A 25,794-nucleotide genomic window follows, 5' to 3' on the forward strand; every position below is an offset into this window, starting at 1 on the left:
AAGAGGAGGGAGAGTCAGAGGGAGAAGCAGACACCCAGCTGAGTGGGGAGCCTGACTTGGGACTCAGTCCTGGGACTCCAGGATCTTGATCTGACCAAAGGCAGACACTTAACCAACTGAGTCACCCAGGCACCCTATTTGTACTTTTTGTTACTTAATTAATCTTACCAGGAGATGTAAATTTTGTAGGTCTTTTCAAAGAACCAACTTCTGTCTTTTTAAAACTTCTTGAGATTGTTGCTTAATACATTTATTTTCGGCCTGTATATACTATATGTATATATGAATATATATACACATATACATAAATATGTATTTATATGTACATATATATGTATGTAGAGCTACAAATTTCCCAAGTTTTTTACGTTGTATTTTCATTATTATTTGGATCAAGGTGTTTTATAATTTCCATTGTAATTTCATTTTCTACCTATGGCTATTTTTCAGAAGTATATTGTTTAATTTCTAAATTGTGGGATTTTCTTATTCTCTTTCTTATTGATTTCTAGATTAATTCCGCTGTGTTCAGAGATCCTGCCTTGTATATTGTCATTCCCTTGAAACTAATTGATAATTGTTTTTCCCTTTGTGGAAAACAGTATGTGCATATGGTCAATTTTTGTAAATATTTTATGTATACTAGAAAATCATATAAACTGCATGTAAAGTACAGTGTTATGCTAATTCAAAATTTAGTAATCATTGGGTGTCATTTTTCTGTATTTAAATTTTTCTATATATTTTAAATTGTGTGTGTGTGTGTGTGTGTGTGTGTGTGTGTGTGTGTGTGTGTATTTATTTATTTATTTTTAAAGCAGTGTAGTAAGTCTCCCATCATTGGTGTCGATTTATTTTCCTTCTTAGTTCTGTTAGTGTTATTTTAAGGCTCTATGATTTTTTACATAGGACTTACATTATTATATTTTTCTGACAAATTAAATTGGCTGTCACTATGAAATATTCACCTTTTTTTCTACTAATGCTTTTTGCTTGGAAATCTACTTTGATAACAGTATACCAACTTTCCATATGAGTAACATGCAGACGCCACCTTAGGGATCATGAGAGCTAGGATTTGTATAAGTATCTTTTTTTCATGACTTTTGTATCTTTATATTTTAAGTGATCATTTACAGATGGCATTATATGTTTGTTTTTTTAAAGATTTTATTTATTTATTTGTCAGAGGGAGAGCACAGGCAGGGGGAGCAGCAGGCAGAGGGAGAAGCAGACTCCCCGCTGAACAGGGAGCCTGACCCAGGGCTCAATCCTAGGACCCTGAGATCATGATCTGAGTGGAAGGCAGGTGTTTAACCATCCGAGCCACCCAGGCATCCCTATAATTGTTTTTTAAATAATCTTTTAAGTGAAAAGTTTAAGTCATACAAATATTACCAAAACACTTGTTTTTGACTCTGTCTTACAATTTTTTATTTGATCCTACTATTCTTTTTTCCTTTTTCTTATGAATTTATTATTAGTTATCATATTTTATTCCTTATTAACTTGGTAGTTAATACAGTCTTATTATTCTCTGATTTTTTTTGAGAGATTACAACATGCATAGTTAAATTACTATATCAATGTGTGATGACAATTTGCATTTTTATCCTCTCCTTGGTCAGTGAATGACTCTTAGAACACTTAAACATCATTTTCCCTCTTGCGACTAAGATGCCTTTGTTGTTGTGTATGTTAAACTTATTAATACATTATTATTTCATATTAATACAGTCTTATTATTCTCTGATTTTTTTTGAGAGATTACAACATGCATAGTTAAATTACTATATCAATGTGTGATGACAATTTGCATTTTTATCCTCTCCTTGGTCAGTGAATGACTCTTAGAACACTTAAACATCATTTTCCCTCTTGCGACTAAGATGCCTTTGTTGTTGTGTATGTTAAACTTATTAATACATTATTATTTCATATAGTTAGTGTTCATTTAGATTTACTCTCTTATTTATTCTTCTGTTAATCTGCAACTCAGGTTTTCCATTTGGTATCATTTTCCATCTGAGGAAGTTCCTTTAGTGTTTCCTGTAGTGTACATGGCTGGTGATGAATTATCTCATAAACCTTTGTACTGGAAGAGTACTTTTCTTGAAACTGGAATTTTATATTGGCAGTTTCTTTCTTGCAGTACTTTTAAGCCAGCCTTCACTGTCCTATCATTTATGTTGAGAAGTTAGCTCTCAGTCTTACTATTATTATTATTGTTTTTAAGATTTATTTATTTGAGAGAGATAGTGTGTGGGTCCGGGGAGGGGTAGAGGTAGAGAAGAAAGTCTTGGGCAGATGCAGGGCTTGATCTCAAGACCCTGAGATCACAGCCTGAGCCAAAACCAGGTGTACCATAAGGCACCCCAACCTTATTGTTACATTGAAAAGTAATTATTTCCATTCTTCTTTGGTTGTTTTGAGTTTTGTTTTCAACAGTTTTACTATGATGTGGCTATTCATGGATTTCTTTTTCTTTTTTCTTCTTAGTTTTCATAGGCTTTCATTTTATGGTCTTTGGGTTTGAAAAATTGATAAAGCCTGGTATTACAGGAAATATTTGTTGAATAAAGGCAAATGTAGTAATAGTAATTATTTTTTTATTCATTGACTTTTTGTGGAAAGAACAGAAATGTTGATGATTTGAATTCCTTCCCCCTTTATTTAAAAGTTGACAGTAATCTTATCTCTTTCTTTCTAACATAGGGATAAAGCAATTCCTAACAAAGTGGGAACATACTGTATCCAGTTTGGGTTTATGATGGATAAAGCAAATATTCTTAACAGTGAACAGGTTTGCTTACTCTTTTATATACCATAGTTTTACATTTTCTTGGTTAGTATAGAAATGAAATGGTTTTGTTTAAAAGTGAATTAATTATTGGATGCAATTAATTATAATAAAAATACAAATAATGTAATTTTAGGAGTATATGTTGATGAATATGACCATTTGCGGAAGTTATTTTTCCATTTCTCTTTATTTTGAAGAGTCCAGTAAGCATTTTCGTGTATATCATGGTAAGGTTGCTTCTGTCAACCATACATGAAAATTTTTCAGTTTAATAACATTTTGTGTATTAGAATTCTGGATAATGAAGTTTAAGGTAGTTTTGATATACATCATTGCCATTCAATAGGTTAGTGTACCAAATGACCGTATTTTGAAATCCCCTAAATTTGTTCTTAGATGGCTGTTAACAACCTAAGTTTATCTCTGATAAACGTTTTTTTTTTTTTTAATTTTAAAAAGTAAGTTGATTAGATTTAGGAGATTAATGGAAATCTATTTCAGAAAGTAAGATTGCATTTTATTTAGTATATGCTAGCATTATGTCTTGTCTTACTCTTAAATACCGAACCATCAGTATATTGTTAATCGCAATGCTGTTTTTGTTTTGTAAGATTATAGTTGATGTTCTGCCTAATCAACCTGTGAAGTTAGTTCCTAAAATTCAGCCAGCTACACCAGCTGTTTCAAATGTTCGCTCAGTTGCCAGTAGGACCTTGGTCAAAGATTTACATCTTACTATTACGGTAATGTTTATTTACTTCCAAAGTTGCAAAGAGTAGCAAAAATTATTTCTAGTGTGCAAAATAGTTACTTATAGAGTCAGATCTTAATTATTCAGTTTAAGGTTATAGGGAAAATTTGTGTGGATGAATGAAATATTTATAAACACCTTTGCATTTTAATACAGAGAATATATACATATAGTACATCCAGGTATACCAAGTAGAACACACTCAAAAATGCAGAAATTTGCCTGCCTACCTTAATACATACCTTTCTTTAATCCCCTATTTCCAGTATGTATTACAAATTTGTGTGAGGTCAATTGAATCCTCAGTGTCCGTTTCACTAATGAGAAAGAAGGAAGTAATTATTTTTAAGAGATCTGCTCTGATGATTGAATCATAGTAAGCTCCTCAAAGCTTCTGATTACTGGAAGAATAAGCAGCAATAAAGCTGCCAAGTATATTATTAGAAGCATGTAAAACATAGTAGTGAGATTTCACCTTTGTGTGAAATTTTCCTGGTGGGATACTTCTTTCAATTTTTTGTGTTGAGGTGTGTGTGTGTTTTGGTGTTTTAGACAAGTGAATCATTCTTCTCTTCCCCCTTTTATCAGTAGATGCTAAGAGTATGTAACAAGGTGGAATTTTAAAATGGGAGTCCTTTTGATATAGAAAATTATAAGTCATTATATTAGATGGAAGCCTGAGATTATTTCCTGCCTTTGGAGCTCTTAATCTGAGAACTGAATTCTGTGCTTGGGAATAAGAATGACCAGGATAATTTAATATTTAGAGCTTATATTGTGTTTTCTGATATGATCATGTCCTTTTCTGGATTTAACCTTCTTGTTCTTCTAATTAGTTTTTTATTGTTTACTTGAAGGATGACTATAACAATCATACTGGAATTGATTTGGTTGGCACTGTAGTAGCTACCATTAAAGGTTCTAATGAGGAAGATACGGATACACCACTGTTTATCGGGAAAGTGAGAACACTTGAATTTCCCTTTGTGAAAGGTTCAGCTGAAATTACGGTAATTTTTACATCTTCTGATAGAAAACATTACTGTATTTAATAGTTTAAACCACAGTATTATAATACCTATTCTTTTGTATGTATAACTATGAAAATATTCTAAGTTTACCATTAAATTAGAAAGTGAGTGGAAATACTTTGTGATTTTGCTGTAAACTATTACAAATTAAACCCCCGGGATTATTATTATTTTGAGCAAGAACCTCTTTTTCCCTGTGGATGACTGTTCTCTCTGTAATGATTTTTAGCTTCAGTGATAATACATTCATGTATTCATATATTTAAAATTTACCATTCTGTGGATAGAAACAGAATATAACATAGCCTGGGTAAAATGTATACATATAGAGAAAAAATTAACAAAGCAGCTTATCTTTGTTACTCTTTTTTTTCAAAATGGAAATTTTTAGTTGTATAAAAAATACACAATGCAAACACTTAAAAAATAATCACTATTTTATCACCCTTCAGAGGTAATGATTAGCAATTTAATTACTTATCTTCCAGACTTTTCTATATATACACAAATACTGCATGGATACCCTGTGTGTATATGATTTATATACATGGGTGGAATGTAAAATCTCATTAATATAATAGAACTCTGCTCTTATAAAAATTTTATTTAACACATCTTTGATGTCTTTATTGGTATGTATAAACCCACATCATTGTATTGATGATCATAATTATTTGATCAATCCTGAGTGGAAATTTAGTTTCTTTCCAAAACTAGTTGTTATCAACAGTGCTTTTCATCAGGTTTCTTCTTGTGTGTATCCTTTTGCATATGTCTGATTGTTTCTTTAAGAAATTACTAGAAGTAAGGGCTCCTGGGTGGCTCAGTGGGTTAAGCTTTTGCCTTCGGCTCAGGTCATGATCTCGGGGTCCTGGGATTGAGTCCTGCGTCAGGGTCTCTGCTCGGCAGGGAGCCTGCTTCCTCCTCTCTCTCTCTGCCTGCCTCTCTGCCTACTTGTGATCTCTCTCTGTCAAATAAATAAAATCTTAAAAAAAAAAAAAAAGAAATTACTAGAAGTAGAATTGGTGGCAAGATATGTTCATTTTAAGCTTTCTGGTAGTTAGTTATTGCCAATTGCTGTTCAGTTTTTACTCCCACCAGAAATATGTGTGTTGTCTGACATAATGTCACCAACTCTAAATATGAATGATTTTTGGAATTCTAACCCAAGTTGCCTATATTTCAAAAAATACTTTGTTACTAGTAAGGTTGAACATTGTTCTTATTCTTAATCTTTTTAGGATTGTCCCTTGATGCTTTTTCTTTTGTAATGTTCATCATTTTCTTAAATTTTATGTTAAAGATATTCATGCTCTTTTGTACATAAGTACATTTTCCTGAGTTTGTCCTTTAGATTTTAGCTTTGTTTGTATTGGAGTGGAGGAAGGATTGAATTCACAGTTCCTGCCCTAGTATTCTTACCCCTTTAATCTTTGATTTATCTGGATTTTATTTTTGCATTTTTTTAAAATTCACTAACCTAATTTCTTGATATTATTTATTGAATAATTATCCATTTTTTTACTTTGGAGTGTCACCTTTCTTTTATTTTTTTTATTATTGTCATCGTTCATCTTTATATCTAAACCAGTGCTAATACCGCATTGTTTTAATAACATTAGGCCTACAATTGGGGAGCCTGACAGCTTGCACCTGCCTTACAGTAGATGTGTTGGTCTATCAGTGAGAGACCATTACAGCATTTCTTTTTTTTTTTTTTTTAAGATTTTATTTATTTGGCAGAGAGAGAATGAACACAAGCAGGGGTAATAGCAGGCAGAGGGAGAAGCAGGCTCCACTCTAGCAGAGAGCCAAACATGGGGCTTGATCACAGGACCCTGGGATTGACCTGAGCCAAAGGCAGCCGCTTAAGCAACTGAGCCACCCAGGCGACTCCCCGCCCTTTTTTAAAAGATTTATTTATTCGGGAGAGAGAGCATGAGGAAGGGTTGAGGCAGGGAGAGAGAGGGAGAGAGAATCCTCAGACTCCCCACTGAGCACAGAGCCCCACAAGGTGCCCATCCCAGGACCTGAGATCATGACCCGAGCTGAAACCAAGAGCTGGACGCCCAACTGAGTGAGCCATCCAGGCACCCCTACAGCATTTTTTTTTTAATTTAAACTTATTTAATGATATAATGTATTTTTTTCAGGGGTACAGGTCTGATTCATCAGTCTTTTTTTTTTTTTTTTAAAGATTTTATTTATTTATTTGACAGACAGATCACAAGTAGGCAGAGAGGCAGGCAGAGAGAGAAGGGAGGAAGCAGACTCCCTGCTGAGCAGAGAGCCCGATGCGGGGCTCGATCCCAGGACGCCGGGATCATGACCTGAGCCGAAGGCAGCGGCTTTAACCCACTGAGCCACCCAGGCGCCCCTGATTCATCAGTCTTATATAACATCCAGTGCTCATTACAGCACATTCCCTCCCCAGTGTCCATCACCCAATTACCCCATCCCTCTACCCCCAATGTTTTTATCTCACTCAGTTTCCAGTATTTAAAGTTCTAGAGTTTTTAATGTAACAGTCTGCATTTCTGATTTATTTGGAGAATTCTAAAAACCTGGCAATACTAGGCCATGATTCTCTTACTGCAGAAAGATTTTCTGGTCATTTGTATTCATGTCACTTCCTTTCATCTCTTGACACTGAGGGCAAGTGTTATTTGTTACTTGTTTTCACACTTGTTCCTTCACTTTTACTACAGTAGAGAGTAAAGGGAAATTTTATTGTACCCTAACAAAAATTAGGTAATGAAAGCCACATGTTGAACAAAGACAAAGGGAGACAGGTTAAACAGGCAAAAGTAAGTTTGGGCTGGAAGAATACACCTAGCCTACCGTAACTTTGTCCTGTTTCCTCGGCAGTCGCCCCACCCCCAGCCCCTTGTAGGCATTTGAAATTGCTACCCCCAGCTATATACATTTGTGAGGTTAAGATGGTGACTTAAGCTGTTTCCTTGCAGCTGCATGTAGAATCAAGGCTTCGTGTCATACATATGAATTTCCACTAGAGGTTCCTAATACCACACTGAATATCAAGCAGAAAACTGTTGAGTCCTTCTCTCTCTCTGCCTGCCTCTCTGCCTACTTGTGATCTTTGTCTGTCAAATAAATAAAATCTTTAAAAAAAAAACAACAAAAAAACTGTTGAGTCCTCCTTGGCTTCTGACTTATACATTGATTTAGTAAGTCTAGGTTAGGGCTCCGGGCTCCTATTTAGCAAGCAGGTAATTCTCAACAATATGAACATTTAGGAACTATTGGCTCAGGACATAATCAAAATGTTCCATGTTTGCTTGAAAAGAATGTGTACTGTTTTCTTTAAGTTATAATCTAAACTTACTGTTCAAGTTTGTTAATTATTTTCAGATTCTCTATATTATTTGCTTACTTAGATCTGGAAATTTCTAAAAAAAGGTGTCTCAGTTTTATTCTGCTGTGTATTTGTTCATTTCTCATATTCCAAATTCCCATTTGTGCTTGGATCCAATTATGGACTCCAGTTCTTTTCATTTCTTTTATGTTTCTCCTTGGTAAGTTATGCATCAGAGATTGCAAAGTATAAACCTCTGAAATAGGAAAGGCCTCCTTAAGACATAAAGGAAAAGATTTTATATTTAACTACAAAAAAATTTAAAACTTTTATTATAACCATATCTTAAACAGAATTAAAAGAACAATGGCAATATATTGATAATTATTGACCCTGGGTGGTGGGTATGTAGAGAGATTCATTATCTACCATACAATAAAAAAAAATGTTTTTAATTATGTAGAAATATTGCTATGCCCACACACCAATATTTGACTAGGTACATTAAACATATTTTTAAATCTCCTAAAGAACTTCCTGCAAATCAATAAGAAAAAAGACAGTTTAGTAGAAAAATAAATGTAAGAAAAATAAAGTAATTTTTAAAGTAAAACATAGAGAAGAATATGAACAAGCAGTTAATAGAAGAGAAAGTATAAAGGACCAGTAAACAAGAAGCATGACTTCAGTACCAATCAGGGAAATGCTAATTTAAATGACTGGTTCCTTTTAATCCATTTTGGGATTAAAAAACTTGGGGGGAAAGAACTTGATAATGAAGTATTGGCCAGCTTCAGGGAAACTAGATAGTCTTACACACTAATGATGAGAAGATAAATTGACAGGCTTTTTGAGGGGAAATTTGATATTACCTATTAAAATAAACTGTTTTTGATGAGTCCTTTTCTCATTATTCTAAGAAACACCCAGAGAAATACTGAAAGATATTTTCTCTGCTATATAATTAGTAGTTAAAAATTTTTAAGCAATTTTAAGTGAAAGGATATAGTACCATCTACTTATACTGTGCATAAATTTTACAAATTGGTGTCTAGACATTCACCTGCATTGATCAACAAATTGGATTGATTTCTGGTAGCAAACTGCTGAACTATAAAGTGTACGTTTTAAAAATGTGAACAGTGTTTTATTTTTAATGTGTTTATATTCATGTAAATACATTGAAAATAGCTTTCAGAAACTAAGTGTGATTGTAGTTTGGTTTAATGGTGGGCTTGTAGTCTGTATTTCTTGGAAAGAAAAGAATTGTTACCTGTAATTTATAATTTCATTTCATGAATTGTCCTACAGCGTTTTATGGATTTAGATTTTTTTAAAAATTCTACTTCTCTATCTATGAATTGTACTGGTCTAAAAAATAAAATAGCTAGTATCTATTGTTTTCTGTAAAGAATGTTAAAATAATTTAGGATGTAAATATATTTGTATTCTTTACTTGTTATATGCTGTGATCTTAAGCTAAATTGTATTAAAAGTGTTTTGTATGTGCATTAATGAAGACAATACAATTTAAAAAAAAAATCTTTGGAGCTTTTTAGTACCTCTTGTTTGGTCACCTGGGACTGGTGGGTCTACTTCCATGGTAACAGCTGTAACTTAAACTCAGCATTGGGCTTTGGGCATGTCTTTGTGATTGTTTTTATAACTTTTATGCCATAAGGTGTTTCAACACTTCTTCAACTTCTTAAAGGTTGGCATCAAAAAGACTGCAGGTCAAGATAGTAAGTGGCCATTGAAACTTTTGCTCCAAAGGAAAAGATACTTTTTTTAAAAAATAATTGTCTATTACATATAATTTTTGTGTAATCTATTCATTGATAAGATCACTTGGCTTTCAAACCAATACCAAGAGGTAAGGTTTTATGTCTTGAGTGGTTCTGATGTTTTAATGAATGTTAATGAATCTTAAGGATCAGTCAATGCCTATTGTCTTTAAAATTTACCACTTAACTTGGAAACATACAATGAGATACATAACATTTATATGTTGACAAATACTATTTTAAATCTTGTTTTCCCTAACTGCTCTTTTCTTTTTACAGAATCTAGTGCTGGCAGAAAATAGTCCTGGAAGGGATAGTACTGAATATTTTATTATATTTGAGCCTCAGCTACCAGCTCTGTCAAGAACATTAGAACCATATATCCTACCATTTATGTTTTACAATGGTAAGTTTTTAGGAAAATAGAGGATTTTCCTTATGTTTGAGGCACTTTTTTATTTTTGCTTTCCGTTAACAGGGTATTTATTAGTTACCTAATCATGATATAACATGCTTTGGAGAGGTCACAATTTTAGAATTGTTTGAATGATCTGAATGTTTTTCTTAGATGTTAAGAAGCAGCAACAAATGGCAGCACTTACAAAAGAAAAGGACCAGTTATCTAAGAATATTACAATGTATAGAAGTTTATTTGAAGCCAGCAATCAACTTCTTGATGAAATGAAGTGTAAGTCATTTTGCATTCAAATGTAGTAAAAAATTAGGCTTTGGGGAAATGGTAAGACAGAAGATTGAGATCATGAGACACAAAAATTGTCTACTTTCCTGGACTACAAATAAACTGTAAAACACTTCAGTAATGTTGTAAGGAAGTAAGGCAGTAATGATTGCTTATATTCTTTGTCATTTGATCTAATGATGTATTCCATCAGTTTAAATAAATTTATATCCTGCTTACCTATAAAAATTTGAGATTTTTTTTTATTAGAAATCTCTGTGGAAAATTAAGGCTTTTGACATGATGGTAATGTTTATATCTAATTCCAAGTCCTGGCTGAAGGTATTGAGAGACAGTATTACTGGGGAAGTGACATGTAATTTGATTTTCAATTTGAATCATGGGACTATGTGTATTTTACTTAAAATACCTGCAGTATGTCACACTATGGAGCTGTATAGGGCAGCACACACTATATAGAAATATGTAACTTTATTTTTAAGTCAATGCACAATGTTTGTTGCAATTTTTAATAAACTTTATAGACCATTAAAACAAGGCATTTGCCAAATTGTGGTTTCTTTTTCCATTTGTCAGATTTTTTTTTTGCTATGGTTTTGTATTTGTGTTAATTACATAGTTGAAATTTTGATCTATTAACTGACAAATGTACTGCCTGCCTCAAAGTACTCACTTTTGTATATCCAATGATATTTAGAGGATAATGGGAGCTAAGCAGGATGATGAGATAATACATCAGTAGTAGCACTAAAGATTCTTTTTATAAAGTCTTATTTGGGGGCGCCTGGGTGGCTCAGTGGGTTAAGCCTCTGCCTTCGGCTCAGGTCATGATCTCAGGGTCCTGGGATCAAGCCCCATATCAGGCTCTCTGCTCAGTGGGGAGCCTGCTTCCCCCTCTCTCTCTCTGCCTGCCTCTCTGCCTACTTGTGATCTCTGTCTGTCAATTTAAAAAAATAAGTAAATATATATATATATAGTCTTATTTGGTTCTTGTCACAACCGTATGCGATTATGTATGTTACATATAGTCATGTGGATTAGGATTAAACAATTTCTCTTGGAGTTTGCAGTATTAATATATATAATATCTTCCTTAACTACCTTAAAACCAAATTTTGGTTTTTTAAAACCAGATTTTGTTTCTCATTTTTGTGTGTTAGATCCAAATCTTAATTTTAGACTTAGTTTCATTTTGAATTTCTAAAATAGTCACTTGGGTTTTTTTACTTTAGCATCAGTCATTACAAGGAGAAAAAACCCAAGAGATTGAAAATATTTTTCGAAAACCATATTTTGGAGATTATTACAAATTGATGCAGGTTTGTTTGCTTTTTGTTTTTAATTTTAGGCCAAGTTGAAGAAGCAAAATTAAAAGAGGCTCAGTTGCAAAATGAACTAAAAACACATAATATTGACATTCCTACAACACAACAGGTATAGTTTCCATGTATGTGAAAGATTTTTCTTAATTAAATTCTAGTCCGTAATTTTTTTTATCACTCACTTTTTATTTCCAGTGTTATGGGCACTTTTGCTTTGAGGGGTTCCAAGACATGTGGATTATAGTCTAGTCACTTACTAGACATTAGAAGGGGCCAACAAAATGATAGAATACTTTTCTCAAAGAAATTACTGTTTGTATTTCTAATCTAATGATCCCAGTAGATGAAATTAATAATATACCCATTTGAGAACTTCATTGAAGGGACTTCATAAGTTATAACCAGTATATGTGGTGGCAAAGAAAATGAGAGAAAGTGACAATAGAGTTTTTTAAAAACTTAACTTTTTTTATGTGTATAACTCAGTTGCAAAGAAGTCCTATTGTAGGTTGTGTATTTCCTAACTAAGATAAAGTCAGTAAGGTGAAAGCTTTGCATCACTATAACCACATTCTTTTAAAGTAATGCCTGTTTAATAACTTTATGTTCTTGAGTTGTCCAAATTATTGATTTTTCTCAGCTGTCATTATGGCTGTCTAGTACAGGAGTAATTGCCTTGTAGTTAATTTTTCTTTACAAATTACAGATGCCACACATTGAAGCACTTTTGAAAAGAAAGTTATCAGAACAGGAAGAACTGAGGAAAAAACCGAGAAGATCATGTACTCTTCCAAACTATACTAAAGGCAGTGGAGATGTTTTGGGAAAGGTTTGTGTTTAAGCCTATTAAGAGGCAGTACATTTTATTATGTTGCTTTGTCTAAAATGTGTTTTAAAGTGACATTTCAATAATAATGTCCATTTCTTTGTACTTTTTCATTTTTCCCATAAATTAGTTGTTCTTGTTACAATCCCAGGGATTTGGCAGAATTTAAAGCTGAAATGCACAGCTCCATAATTCTTATTTACTGTTGAGGGCTGCGGCAGAAATCAACATGTCTCAGTCCAAGGCTTGTTATCTACTCAGATGCTTTCATGTCATACAACTTCATAGGTAACCAAGACCTTTCCATGTGACTCAAATTTCAGTGAGACAACAAAAGAAAAAGATCAGAATTTTTCTGAGTCTTATATTGTTAGAAAGTGAATTCTGGGATACTCCTAGTATTTAAGAAAAGACACCAATGAATAAAAAACTTCATATATATTTACTTCCAAAAGAGTGCCATTCTTTCTTCTTTAATTCTTTGCTTCTGTTTTTCCTTCTGTCAAATGGATTGTATTTTCATTTTTATCTTATAATTATTCAGTCCTGAACATTCTATTTTATAGAAAATGTTTTTTCGTTTTTTTTAGGATTTTATTTACCTACATAACATAGTAAGAGAGAGAAAGCAAGCACAAGCAGGGGGAGGGGCAGAAGGAGAAGGAGGCCCCCTGCTGAGCAGAAAGCCTGATGTGGGGCCCTGGGATCATGACCTGAGCTGAAGGCAGACGCTTAGCGACTGAGCCACCCAGGCACCCCTAGAAAGTGTTTCTTACAGGTGTCCCCAGCACCAGTTTTTGATGGTATTAAGATTTGTGGTATTATATGTATCTGTGTTTTACTTCTTAAACTTTGCCATTTAATATACATTTCCCCCTTCTGCTTTTACCTCTGTTTTAAAACTGAGGAAACTGAAACTGAGGTACAGAAAGATTTGAAAAAACTTGCTCAAGATTACATAGCAAGCAAGTAAATGGCAGAGTGCAGACTCAAAACCAGGCAGTCTGATTCCAAAGTCTGATTGTTAATCACTGTTCTTTATGGCTATGTACATACTACTTTTATAACCACTATGTGAGTTTTTTAATGTTTCTAGTTTTTGCATGAGGACATTGAAATTCAGAGAACTGAATTGTCAATATATAGTTAGTAAGGGGCAGAACTTAGATGTAAATCAAGGTTTCCCTGACTCCAGAGTCTGTTGTAGTTTCTTTATAAGTGGCTCCCTAACATTACAAGCCAACTACACAGTAAAAATAGAGGAAACTGGTTACTCTAAAAGTGTGTAGCCATGTTAAATATTGAAACCATGTTGCATTATTATTTAAACCCCAAATATGAAAATTGAAAAATTAAGATGTAAATTTATAAATTGAAAAACAAGATTCTGATTTGTATTTTTTAAAATTGTTTTTCCTCAGACCAATTTTAAGAATTTACAGAAAGAAGCAGTCTTTATAAAAGAAGCAGTCCTACTATTTAAGCATATAGATATCTATAGTTAGCCTGCTTTTAGGTACTGACATTCCACTTTCAGTGTTTATTTGATACAAAATTCTTAATAGGTAAAATTTTACCAAAGCATAAAATACATTTTAGCAGAAGAAATATATTTTAAAGTCTTTCCTTTTAAAAATCTGGGGGAAATCTTTGAAATCTCATTTTATGTAGGTTCTCCTCTGTCCTCTCAGAGTATGAACCCTCTCCTAACCATCAAGAGAAAGTTTTCCACTCCCTTCAAATCATGCTTAATCTTCATTGATTCCTCTTTTAAAAAGTTCTTCCTGGTATTTATTCTAAAACTAGAATAAATAATTATGGAATGGAGTAAGGGACAAGAGGAGATTTCCACCTAGACTATATAATGTGTTTTGCTTTTATTTTTATAATTATAAATATACCTTGGATGTTTTAGTCTTGCCCTCCTTAATTCCAAATACCTTGAAATCCGATCTGTATTTCTTTCATTTAATTGCCATTTATCTCCTATCCCTGAGGAAAAATTCATAACATCCATAAAAAATGGCTAGGGTAGGCTCAAAGAAGCTGAAAAGGTAGTAAAGGCTTGAATGAACAGAACATTGTATATGGTACACAAGTGAAAATACTGAGCTGATGTCTCCTTTCCGAAAAGAAAATACTGTATATATACTTTGTATCACCTGAAAGTTTAAGGAGAAAGTGTAATGTTAAGGAGCCTAGTGAGAGCGTCCACTCATAGCTTTACTTAGATATAATTACCCTATGGGCCGCCTGGGTGGCTCAGTTGGTTAAGCATCTGACTCTTAATTTTAGCTGCAGTCATGATCAGGGGGTTGTGAGATAGAGCCGTGTCGTGCTCAGTGGAAAGTCTACTTAGGATTCTCTCTCTTCCTTTACCCCCTCCCCCCACCCCATGCATGCGCATGCACACTTTCTCTCTGTCTCAAAATAGATAAATCTTAAAAAAGGAGATTAACTCATTTATAAATTAGTGTACTTGTGAACAACCACAAAAGGGATAGATGTCCTAGCACTTGTGGTCATATGTAAAATGAGATCTATCACTTTGATTTGCCTCTTCTAATCCTTCCTCTGCTAGAACACTTTTTTCATCTTAATTTACATGTACTAGTTTCTTTGCTTGTCTCTTTGCCTTTATTCCACTAACATTTAGATAAATGGAATACAGGAGTAGACATTGTGATGTTTCCAACAGTGACATATTTTCATTGCTAGGGCAGGTTTTTGCAAAATGGACAGTTAAAAATAAAGGATAAATGTGACTATACCAGTGTAGTAAATGAGGTTTTGATTGGCCTCAAAATTTCAATCTTGTTAGACTTTGAGCAAGAATGCTTGTGACCGGGGCACCTGGGTGGGCTCAGCAGGGTAAGCCTCTGCCTTCAGCTCAGGTCATGATCTCAGGGTCCTGGGATCAAGCCCCACATGGGGTTCTCTGCTCAGCAGGGAGCCTGCTTCCCCCTTTCTCTCTGCCTGCCTCCCCCTTTCTCTCTGCCTGCCTCTCTGCCTACTTGTGATCTCTGTCAAATAAATAAATAAAATCTTTAAAAAAAAAAAAAAAGAATGGTTGTGACTAAAGTATTTGTAAATAGGAGAGTGGCTGCTTACCCTGAGTTGCAGTGTGTTCTTACAAGCAGAAGATGATTCTTATTTGTGATGCTTAGATTTGTTTTTGGAAAGAAATACTATAATATTAGAGTAAGATATCTATTTAGAAAGGTATGATATATAACTGTATTTTTAATTGAATCTTAATCTTCAGTCTATTGTAATGTGTATATTATTTAAATGTATTTTATGATTACTTTATCAATTAAGACATATTTCAATAATAGAGCTATCAACTATGAAAAATGTACATCATCAACTAGCCGATAACATTCTAAATATTTTTACATGCTCATTTCTAAAATTTACAGGAGTTTAATTTGTAGAAGAGTTTTTCCAAAATTTTATAGCAAAATAGATGTTTACTATTCAAGCCAGTATGTTTCTACAGCTTGAGAATTTCTTGTTAATTCATGTATTTCAGAAAAGTTTTTGCTGTTTAGATGTGGGCTTTTAAGATACTTAATATCAAATTTTTATCTATATAAAAGTTTTTTACTTAATTTTTAAAAATGGCTTATAGATTGCACACCTGGCACAAATTGAAGATGATAGAGCTGCAATGGTTATTTCTTGGCATCTGGCAAGTGACATGGACTGTGTTGTCACTCTGACCACTGATGCTGCACGTCGTATCTATGATGAAACCCAAGGTCGTCAGCAGGTGTTGCCCCTGGATTCTATTTATAAGAAGACTCTTCCAGATTGGAAAAGGTTAGAAAAAAAAGTGGGAGTAATGTTTTTTTCTGAAATATCTTTTTCTTTTTTTTAATTTATTATGTTCAGTTAGCCAGCATATAGTACATCATTAGTTTTTGATACAGTGTTCAGTGATTCATTAGTTACATATAACACCCAGTGCTCATCACAACACATGCCCTCCTTAATACCCATCACTCCTGTTTCCTAATCCTCCCGCACCCCTCCCCTCTGAAACCCTCAGTTTGTTTCCCAGGTTGCATAGTCTTTCATGGTTCATCTCCCTGTCTGATTTCTCCCCCTTCAGATTTCCCTCCCTTCCCCTATGGTCCTCCATGCTATTCCTTCTGTTCCACATATGAGTGAAACCATATGATAATTGTCTTTCTCTGCTTGACTTATTTCACTTAGCATAATTCCTTCCAGTCCCATCCGTGTTGATGCAAATGGTGGGTATTCATCCTGTCTGATGGCTGAGTAATATTCCGTTGTAGATATGGACCACATCTTCTTTATCCATTCATCTGTTGAAGGGCATCTCTGCTCTTTCCACAGTTTGGCTATTGTGGACGCTGCTGCTATGAACATTGGGGTGCATGTGCCCCTTCTTTTCACTACATCTCTGTCTTTGGGGTAAATACCTAGTACTATAATTGCTGGGTCGTAGTGTAGCTCTATTTTTAAATACATTGAGGAACCTCCATACTGTTTTCTGGAGTGGCTACCAGCATGCATTCTCATCAGTAGTGTAAGAGGGTTTCCCTTTCTCCAGATTCTCGCCAACATTTGTTGTTTCCTGTTTTGTTAATTTTTGCCATTCCAACTGGTGTAAGGTGGTATCTCGTTGTGGTTTTGATTTGTATTTCCCTGATGGCTAGTGATGTTGAGCATTTTTTCATGTGTCTGTTAGCCATTTGTATGTCTTCTGTTAACAAAGTGCTTAATTTTAAAATGGCTTCTATAAAGAGGAACCCTCCTACACTGTTGGTGGGAATGCAAGCTGGTACAGCCACTCTGGAAAACAGCATGGAGGTTCCTCAGAAAGTTGAAAATAGAGCTACCCTACGACCCAGCAACTGCACTACTAGGTATTTACCCTAAAGATACGAATGTAGTGATCCGAAGGGGCATGTGCACCTGAGTGTTTATAGCAGCAATGTCCACAATAGCCAAATTGTGGAAAGAACCTAGTTGTCTATCAACAGATAAATGGGTAAAGAAGATGTGGTCTGTATATACAATGAAATACTATGCAGCCATCAAAAGAAAGGAAATCCTGCCGTTTGCAATGACATGGTTGGAACTAGAGGGTATTATGCTGAGCGAAATAAGTCAGTCGGAGAAAGACAATTATCATATGATCTCCCTGATATGAGGAATTTGAGAGGCAAAGTGGGGGGTTTGGGAGGCAGAGAAGGAAAAAATGGGATGGGATCGGGAGGGAGACAAACTATGAGAGACTCTTAATCTCACAAAACAAACTGAGGGTTGCCGGGGTGAGGGGAGTAAGGAGAGGGTGGTTAGGTTATGGACATTGGGGAGGGTATGTGCTATGGTGTTTGCTGGGAACTGTGTAAGCCTAACGATTCACAGATCTGTACCCCTGGGGCTAATAATACATTATATGTTAATATAAAAAAAGATAATAATAAAATGGCTTCTATAAAAGATGCTTAAAACAAACTGAGCAGTGAGTCAAATTATCTAGATTATTTTTATCTTCATTACAAATGTGTGTACTTCATTAAGGTGGGTATTTCAATGTATTTACTCATAAATGCTGGCTGTGTTTTAATTTGCTAAGTAAATGTTATTTGTATATAAGTTAACACAGGCACATACAAACCCAAAGCAAATTTTTGGCTTTTACAATAGGAAAGAGATCCGTATCATTGATAAAATATGAAACTCTTTAATTTGGAATAAGAGTATAGATGCATGTGTTTTTTCCTGTTTATATCCTGGGAAGTAAGCTGTCATCATTTAGGTAGAGAAGGAACTGCCAGTAAGTTGAAATGTAAGAGACTATCTAGTTAGAATGTTTTATTATTTTAATATAAATCTGGTTTCTTTAAGTAATTATTTCCTCATTTAGTTTTTAAAATGTTTTTAGGGAATAACCATGCATACTAATTAGGCATTTTTTATCCCAATTCAGAAGTATTTTACGTATAATCTGATTTTGACCTTAAAAGACTGAAAGGAAATGGTTAACAAAACAAAAAAATAAAATGTAGAACAGTATTAATTGATAATTTTCTCAGATTCTTAAAGCTTTACAGGTGGGTAGGGACTTAAGGAGAATAGGAACTTTAATATATTAAAGAGTCTACTGTGTTAGAAAACTAACATGTATTTCATTTTGTAATCTAAAAATAGTTTGAGGAAATAACCAGAATTTGAACTCAAATCTTTATGCTTCTAAACTCTCCCACCTGCTACTGGTCACTACCCATTTTAAACAACACGGGAAATCCAGTCAGATCATAATTGCTTTGTTCATTAAGAGTAATAATTTTTGTGTAATAGTTTTTCACTTTAGGAGGGCTTCTTTGATCGGTTGAATCCATGAAGACCAAGTTAAATATCTTTGATTTAAGGAAAGTCTGGATTTGGTATTTAGTGCTAATGTTTGCACTATCCTTTCTGTTCCTGGTATTGTGGCTCTTACTGGGATTGAGTTAAACCAGCTCCTGGAGCTACCTCTACTCTAGCACTAGCTACTCTACCTCTAGCACCCCTACTTCCAGGTGTGGGAAAAGCTCTGCCATGTGGAAGGGAAAGGTTCTGACACACTAGTTGGCCGCCACCTCTTGAAACCCATTGTTGTCTCTAGGTTTCAGTTGTCATTCTATATTCTGTGGGAAGGGACAGGGAGCCAGAGTACCTCATTTACTTCCCTCACATGGGTCTCTGTGTTCTCCTTGCTTGCCTCTTCCCCTGTCCATGCTAGGGCCATTCTCCATATGAGGTAGTCATTTTATTGGCATCCCCATTTAGGGCCAGCTTTAGAGGCTGCTTTTCTTTTTTCCCTTCTCAAACTCAACAGCTGTTAGTTTGTATTGATTTTAGTAGAACAGATAAAACCAGGTAGGTATTCTTATATAGTAAATATTCTCATTTTGAAGGGCATAATAGTTAATCATTTAGGAGTGTTACTTGTGGATGGGTAATTGATTTCAATGATCACAATAATGATAAACAATATATACATATGTTTTTATATTGTGTTTTTAAATTAGAAATATATATGTGTTTAGGGGTGCCTGGGTGGCTCAGTGGGTTAAAGCCTCTGCCTTCGGCTCAGGTCATGATCCCAGGGTCCTGGGATCGAGCCCCACATCGGGCTCTCTGCTCAGCAGGAAGCCTGCTTCCTCCTCTCTCTCTGCCTGCCTCTCTACTCTCTGCCTACTTGTTATCTCCATCTGTCAAATAAATAAATAAAATCTTAAAAAATATATATATATATATTTGTTTTAATATATTTTTAAAATTTCTTTTCACTCAGACCTCTACCTCATTACCGAAATGGAAGATTGTATTTTAAACCTATTGGAGATCCAGTCTTTGCTCGAGATTTGTTAACATTTCCAGATAATGTAGAACATTGTGAAACAGGTAAAGGAAATTATGATGACTTTCTAATACAGACGTTACACTTACAATCCAAATATACAAATTACTGGTTATGGAAATTTCTGTTCTTATTTATTTTATAAGTTACAGTTTTATTAATACTTTAATCTCTTATTTTTTCTTGTTAGAGAAAAGTATTGAAATAAAATTCTAATGTTACCATTCTAAGAAAATTTTGTAATATGTTTGTATTTTAATATGACCAAGGAAGATGTCATAATTTTTAAAATTTATTGTATTTTTTAGTGTTTGGTATGCTGTTAGGAGACACCATTATTTTGGATAATTTGGATGCTGCCAATCATTATAGAAAAGAGGTATGTATTTGAATTTTTTTTTTAATTTTGTAGCTCTAATTTTAATGTGTGTTTTTAAAGTTTAACAAGTTCAGGTCCTATTTTGAAATAATTTTATAATAATATTCAGATGACTATCCTTATCAAAACCAATTTACATCCTACAGATTGACAAACAGTATAAAACTGGGCACAATATGGGAATGAATGGGCCAAGAAAAAATTTAAATGAGACATGTTTTTGGGATTTGAAATTATCTAAAACTCCAGGCCAATTGATCTGCTTTTGATAATGTTACTGGAAAAAGATTATTCTCAGATAATGTTATGGAAATGTACTTTGGTGTAACCCTTACTTACTAGTTGTTAGGGCTGCTATGACAAAGTACCCCAGACTAAGTAGCTTAAATAATAGAAATTGATGGCCTCACAGTTCCAGAGCCTTGAAATCCAAATTCAAGGTCTGGGCAGGGTTGATTCTTTGTGAGGGCTATGAGGCAAGGATTTGTTCCAGGCCTCTCTCTTTGGATTGTGAATGGGCATCTTCTCCCTGTGTCTGTTCACATGTATGCCTATTAGGTCCCCTTTTTATAAAGATACCACTTATTAGATTAGGGCCTAACTTTATGACCTCATTTTAATTTGATTACTTCTGTAAAGACACTGTCTTTAAATAAGGTCACAATTGGAGGAACTGAGGGGTTAGAACTTCAACATGGGAATTTTGAGGGACAAAATTTAACCCATAACTACTTTGAAGAGCAGTTTGTGATGTGTTTCAGTTATCTATTGCTACCTAGCAAACACCACAAAAGTTACTGGCTTTAAACAATAACAACATCTTAGTTCTTAGGTCTCTGTGGTTGTCTCCAAGTAGTGTTAGCTAGTTGCAGTGTTGGCTAGTTACACTTGGGATGGTGGGAACTCCAAAGTGCCTCACTCACACAGCTGGCAGTTGGTACCAGTTACTTTCTGGGAATTCAGCCGAGTCTGGCCAGAGACTCAGACTCAGGGTTACTGTTCTCAAACACATCCCCTCCCCAGGGGGCTGTGGTATAGTGCCATTAGTAATTTTTTTTAGAAACTTTTGTCTACCTCAGAGAATCTAGGAAATAGTGCCTTAAATCTGAGGTCTTAACAAAGAGACATCCTTGACTTCATTTCACATTTTACTGGCTGGGGAGTGGGATTTATCTTAGTTCTGAGGTTCTCCATTTCTTTTTCAAGAACATTTTGGTCACTGAACAGGCTGGAGATGAAAATCACCCTGCACATCCAGGCATAGAAATATTTCCTCAAAATTTTTTTAATTTCCTTTATTATTATTAATTTCCTTGAAATTAGTTCCCATTTTTGTTTATCTCCCACTCTTACTGACCAGTTGATACTGGCTGCTGCCTAGGCACTCAGTTGGAGCTATAAGCTGACCAACTTGGGATCTTCCCATGTGAGTCTCTACTTGTCACTGCTTAGGCTTTTTCGATGGCACCTGGTTTTTAATAAGGGGTGTTCCAAGCAGTTAAGACAGAAGCTGCAGGTCTCTCACATCCTAGCCACGGAAAGTAAATTTCACAGGTCAAAATCTGGCTACCCCAGATCCAAGGAGTATGTGGAGAGGTAGGAATACACTCTCTCTTCCCCATGGGAGAAGGCGCAAAGAATTTGCAGTCATCTCTATACCATCACAAGGTACTGAAATAGTTTATCTTACAGACACACTCCCACAAGTATGTGGAGATACATGTAAGAATATCAGAGTAGTAAAAGAATTTATAATGGGAAACTTTGGAAATAGTCTTAAATGTTCATCATTTAGGATTGGACAACTCCATTGTAGTAATTTATACAGTAGAGTTTATATTACTGTTAAAAAAGAGTATAATGAATTTCTGTTTCCTAACAAGGAAGGTGTACAAAATATATTTTTTGAAGTTTCAAAATTGTGTATAAGATGATGCCTTTAAAAAAAAATAAGCTTATAGTAGGGAGGGGACAGGAAAAATGGATGAAGAGGAGTGGGAAATACACACTTTCAGTTATGGACTGAGTAAGTCATGAGAATAAAAGACACAGCATAGGAAATATAGTCACTTATACTATGATAGTTATGTGTGGTAAGAGATTTTAGCTACACTTGTGGTGAGCATAGCATAATCTGCAGAGATGTGGTATCACTATATTGTGATATACCAGAAACTAATGTAACATTATGTGTAACCTATAAAATTTTTAATTTAAAAATATATGAGTTTATGTACTTAAAACAGGCTGGAAAAATATGTTGTATACTGTTGGATATACTAAGGGTTATCACTTCTGTACTACTTATAAAAAAGGAAATCTACTCCAAAGGGGTGGCCTTTCAGAGGGCTGTTCTAGAGGTTGAATAAAATAATACATATAAAGCGTTAAGCAAAGAGCCTGGAATATGGTAAAATTTCAGTAAAGGAACGTTATCTTTTTATCTGAGATCCAGGGGTCTTGAATTCTTTAATACACAAGAAGTATTACATTTAATAAGTGTAGTATTAGGAGCTTGGAATTACTAGGTGATAAACATGTGTGAAAAACATAGGCTTGCAAATTAACTGAAAATGAGTAAGAATGTTTGTGGTTATGTAAGGGAAGACAGAGACCAGTTTAAAATATGAGCCAGTATCTATAAATAGTGTGTGCTAGAATCTTGGATACTTTAGAGATAATATACTCTCACTTTCTAAATGAGAAACTTTAAGCTCAAAACAAATAAAGAATCTGTACCAAATCACACCAACTTATGGTGGAACTAGAACTGTCAGAGAAGATTTTCTTTGGACCTAGCTAAGAGGAAGAAATAAATGTGCCCTGATTTAGAAGAGCTAAATTAGTGAGATTTTTGCAAATAATACACCTAATTGAGGAGTAGTATTTGGCATCTTCATGAGTGTTTCCATGGGAAGCTAATAATGGCTATAATGTACTATGCCAGAAAGCAGTTGTAGATAGAGAAGCTACTATATTCTGGTAGTGATTAGCATATTTATATGTCCTGAATTATGGAGTAGAAACCATACCCATTAAATGTCATGACAACATGGGATCTGTTAGGAGAGGATGAAAATCTCACTAATGAGGACAGGATTAACAAATTGCATAATATCTAGAAGATTCTACTTAGTTTGGTCAATATTTGAACACTTGACTGAGACACAGTGGATGCTATTTACATGTTGAAAATTGGCTCTCCAGTGAATGGGGTGGTAGGAACCTGATTTGTAGCTTTTGCCCAAGGTGTAAGTCTTCTATCACATCTGATTTCCACCTGCCTATATGCAGTCATTGAATGAGGTGTTTGGGAGAGTAGGCTCTCACCATGGTCCAGTATTCGCTGGCTCCAGCACACTATTAGGCACAGTCCCAGGCACTGAGGGTTATACAGAGATGGACTAGACAACTCAGGAAATTCATGCAGAGATGAACTGAAAAGCTATTTCTGGCTATGTAACAGTAGGATATGCATCTTAATGTCTGCAAAAAGGTAAGGTTTCTAAGTGATGGTCGAACTGAAAGAGGTAAGTAGAACACTAAAGCCGGGTTTTGGTTAGAGAACATTTGTCAAACTAATTGAAATTGAGCATCAGTTTTCATTCCTTTGAGAGGCTCAGAAGGTAGGAGACAAAACCCAGGGCTTTAACCAGAGTGGGGAATCTGATAAAAGATCCCTTTCCCAATAAACTAGATCACCCAAAGGGCTAAACTTTAGTGTAAGTTGAACAAAAAACTTGCCATTTCCATTTCAACTCCCAAGTGCCCCTGGAGATTGCAGGAAAATTTCCTCTTTTGAACCTTGGCACTAGGAGGAGAAGGAAAAAAATAATATCAATAAATTGGTTTCCTAAAGCATTCATCAATATCAATAAATTGGCCTTTGTCTGTTTGCAACCTGCATTCATATTACTTGGGTGGTCTGAAAAATTTCAAGGTAAACATTGGGTTTCACATGGTGCTAGACTGGTAGTGTCCTTAGATACCTGATTGGAGGAAACACATATTATCTGTGGAAGAATTCATCTTTATCTTATACCTAAAATAATTTCCATATTGAACATAAGAGCCAATATGTTTGAGTATGTTTAATGCAATTCAAGAAAAGTATTGAAAATGAGGAAAGACCAAGTTGACTTGAAAAGATAAATAGAGCTTCTAAAACTAGAAAATATACATAAAAAAATAAGACACTCACTGGGAAGGTTAAATAGCTTAAGAGAGAATTAGTGAATTGGAAGGTAGAGCAGAAAAACTGTTCAGACTGCAGCCCAGAGAGAGGGAAAGTAAGAAAAGGAGGAGGTTGAGAGTTCTGAAGGACAGAATGTGAAAATCTCAAATAGAAAATAAAATCTAATCAGACTACTAGAGTGGAGGGAGAAAAGGATCATAAGGCAGTATCTGAAGAATCTAATAGGTGAAAACTTGTTAGAATTGATGAAAAGACACCAATCCATAGCTTTAAAAAGAAATATAGGGGCACTTGGGTGGCTCAGTCAGTTAAGTTGCCAGCTCTTGATTTCAGCTCAAGTCATGGTCTCTGGGATCATGGGATCAAGCCTCACATCAGGTTCCACAGTCAGCGTGAAGTCAGCTTGAGAATTCTCTCCCTTGGCTCCTCTCTGCCCTTGCTAGATCTTCCACTCTGTCTCTAAAGTAAATTAATAAACCTTTTTAAAAAATAAATAAGTAAACAAGAATGTAATAGAGTGTATGTGACAAAAGCTGGGACAGTATTTGTTCCTCAGAATTGTGTAGCAAATACTGATTGCTTTCCTTCCTAAGTTTTGAATCAAGTCTTATAATTCCACCAGTTAAGTACTTTTCTAAAGCTTTTCTGAGAGAAGGCTTTTATGGCATCCCTTTGTAACTTTATTTTTGCTAGTGTTAGATACTGTTTTCTCTTCCTGAATACTTCATATTTATACTACTTCAGCCTGTCAGCTCCGTAGTTTATGCCACCACCTCTTAGTCCCCATAGCAGTTTTGAATAGATATTTCCCAGACCTGTAGGACTATTATTCACTCACTGAATTTGCAAAAGCTGTCATTCCTTTTTTTGTCCTAATTGAGTGCTTCGAGGGGTAGAACCATAAGATTGAAGGATACTTTTAGAGTTGAAACTATCCATGAAGGATACTTTGAGAGTTGAAACTATCCATGAACAATATCTGCAGAATTGTTGTAGAAGGGAGCCAAACTCTCCTTTTTATTGGAGGCTTGTAACTCATCTGTTAACAAGAGAATGGACAAGTCAGAAAATAAATTTGAGTATGTATGTTATTTAAGATGGTATCAGATGCTTAAAAACATTGCCTGAGTCCTAATAAATGGATAGTACATGACTCCGCTTTGTATTTTTAATGTTCACTTTTAAAAACCATATAAATCCAAAACAAAACTAAAATGAGATGTGACTGTTTGTAGAAAAACAAAATTATAGTAAAACAAAAAGATTGATTTCACCAAAGAGTTCACCACAGATTTTCTTCAAA

At 34.6% G+C, this 25,794-nt stretch overlaps 1 protein-coding gene across 1 annotated transcript in view; it reads left to right on the forward strand.

Annotated features, from left to right (window-relative positions):
- SMCHD1 (structural maintenance of chromosomes flexible hinge domain containing 1) overlaps positions 1 to 25,794 on the forward strand; it is a 144,587-nt gene that overhangs the window by 96,632 nt on the left and 22,161 nt on the right. The window contains exons 35-44 of the mRNA XM_080821520.1: positions 2,716 to 2,803; positions 3,415 to 3,546; positions 4,412 to 4,564; positions 9,965 to 10,091; positions 10,254 to 10,373; positions 11,734 to 11,819; positions 12,414 to 12,536; positions 16,168 to 16,358; positions 19,852 to 19,961; positions 20,226 to 20,296. Of these exons, the coding sequence (XP_080677646.1) occupies positions 2,716 to 2,803; positions 3,415 to 3,546; positions 4,412 to 4,564; positions 9,965 to 10,091; positions 10,254 to 10,373; positions 11,734 to 11,819; positions 12,414 to 12,536; positions 16,168 to 16,358; positions 19,852 to 19,961; positions 20,226 to 20,296 (1,201 nt within the window). The remainder of the gene's footprint in view (positions 1 to 2,715; positions 2,804 to 3,414; positions 3,547 to 4,411; positions 4,565 to 9,964; positions 10,092 to 10,253; positions 10,374 to 11,733; positions 11,820 to 12,413; positions 12,537 to 16,167; positions 16,359 to 19,851; positions 19,962 to 20,225; positions 20,297 to 25,794) is intronic.

This window comes from Martes martes, assembly GCF_963455335.1.
Source record: "Martes martes genome assembly, chromosome: 13".
Classification (NCBI taxonomy): Eukaryota; Metazoa; Chordata; class Mammalia; order Carnivora; family Mustelidae; genus Martes; species Martes martes.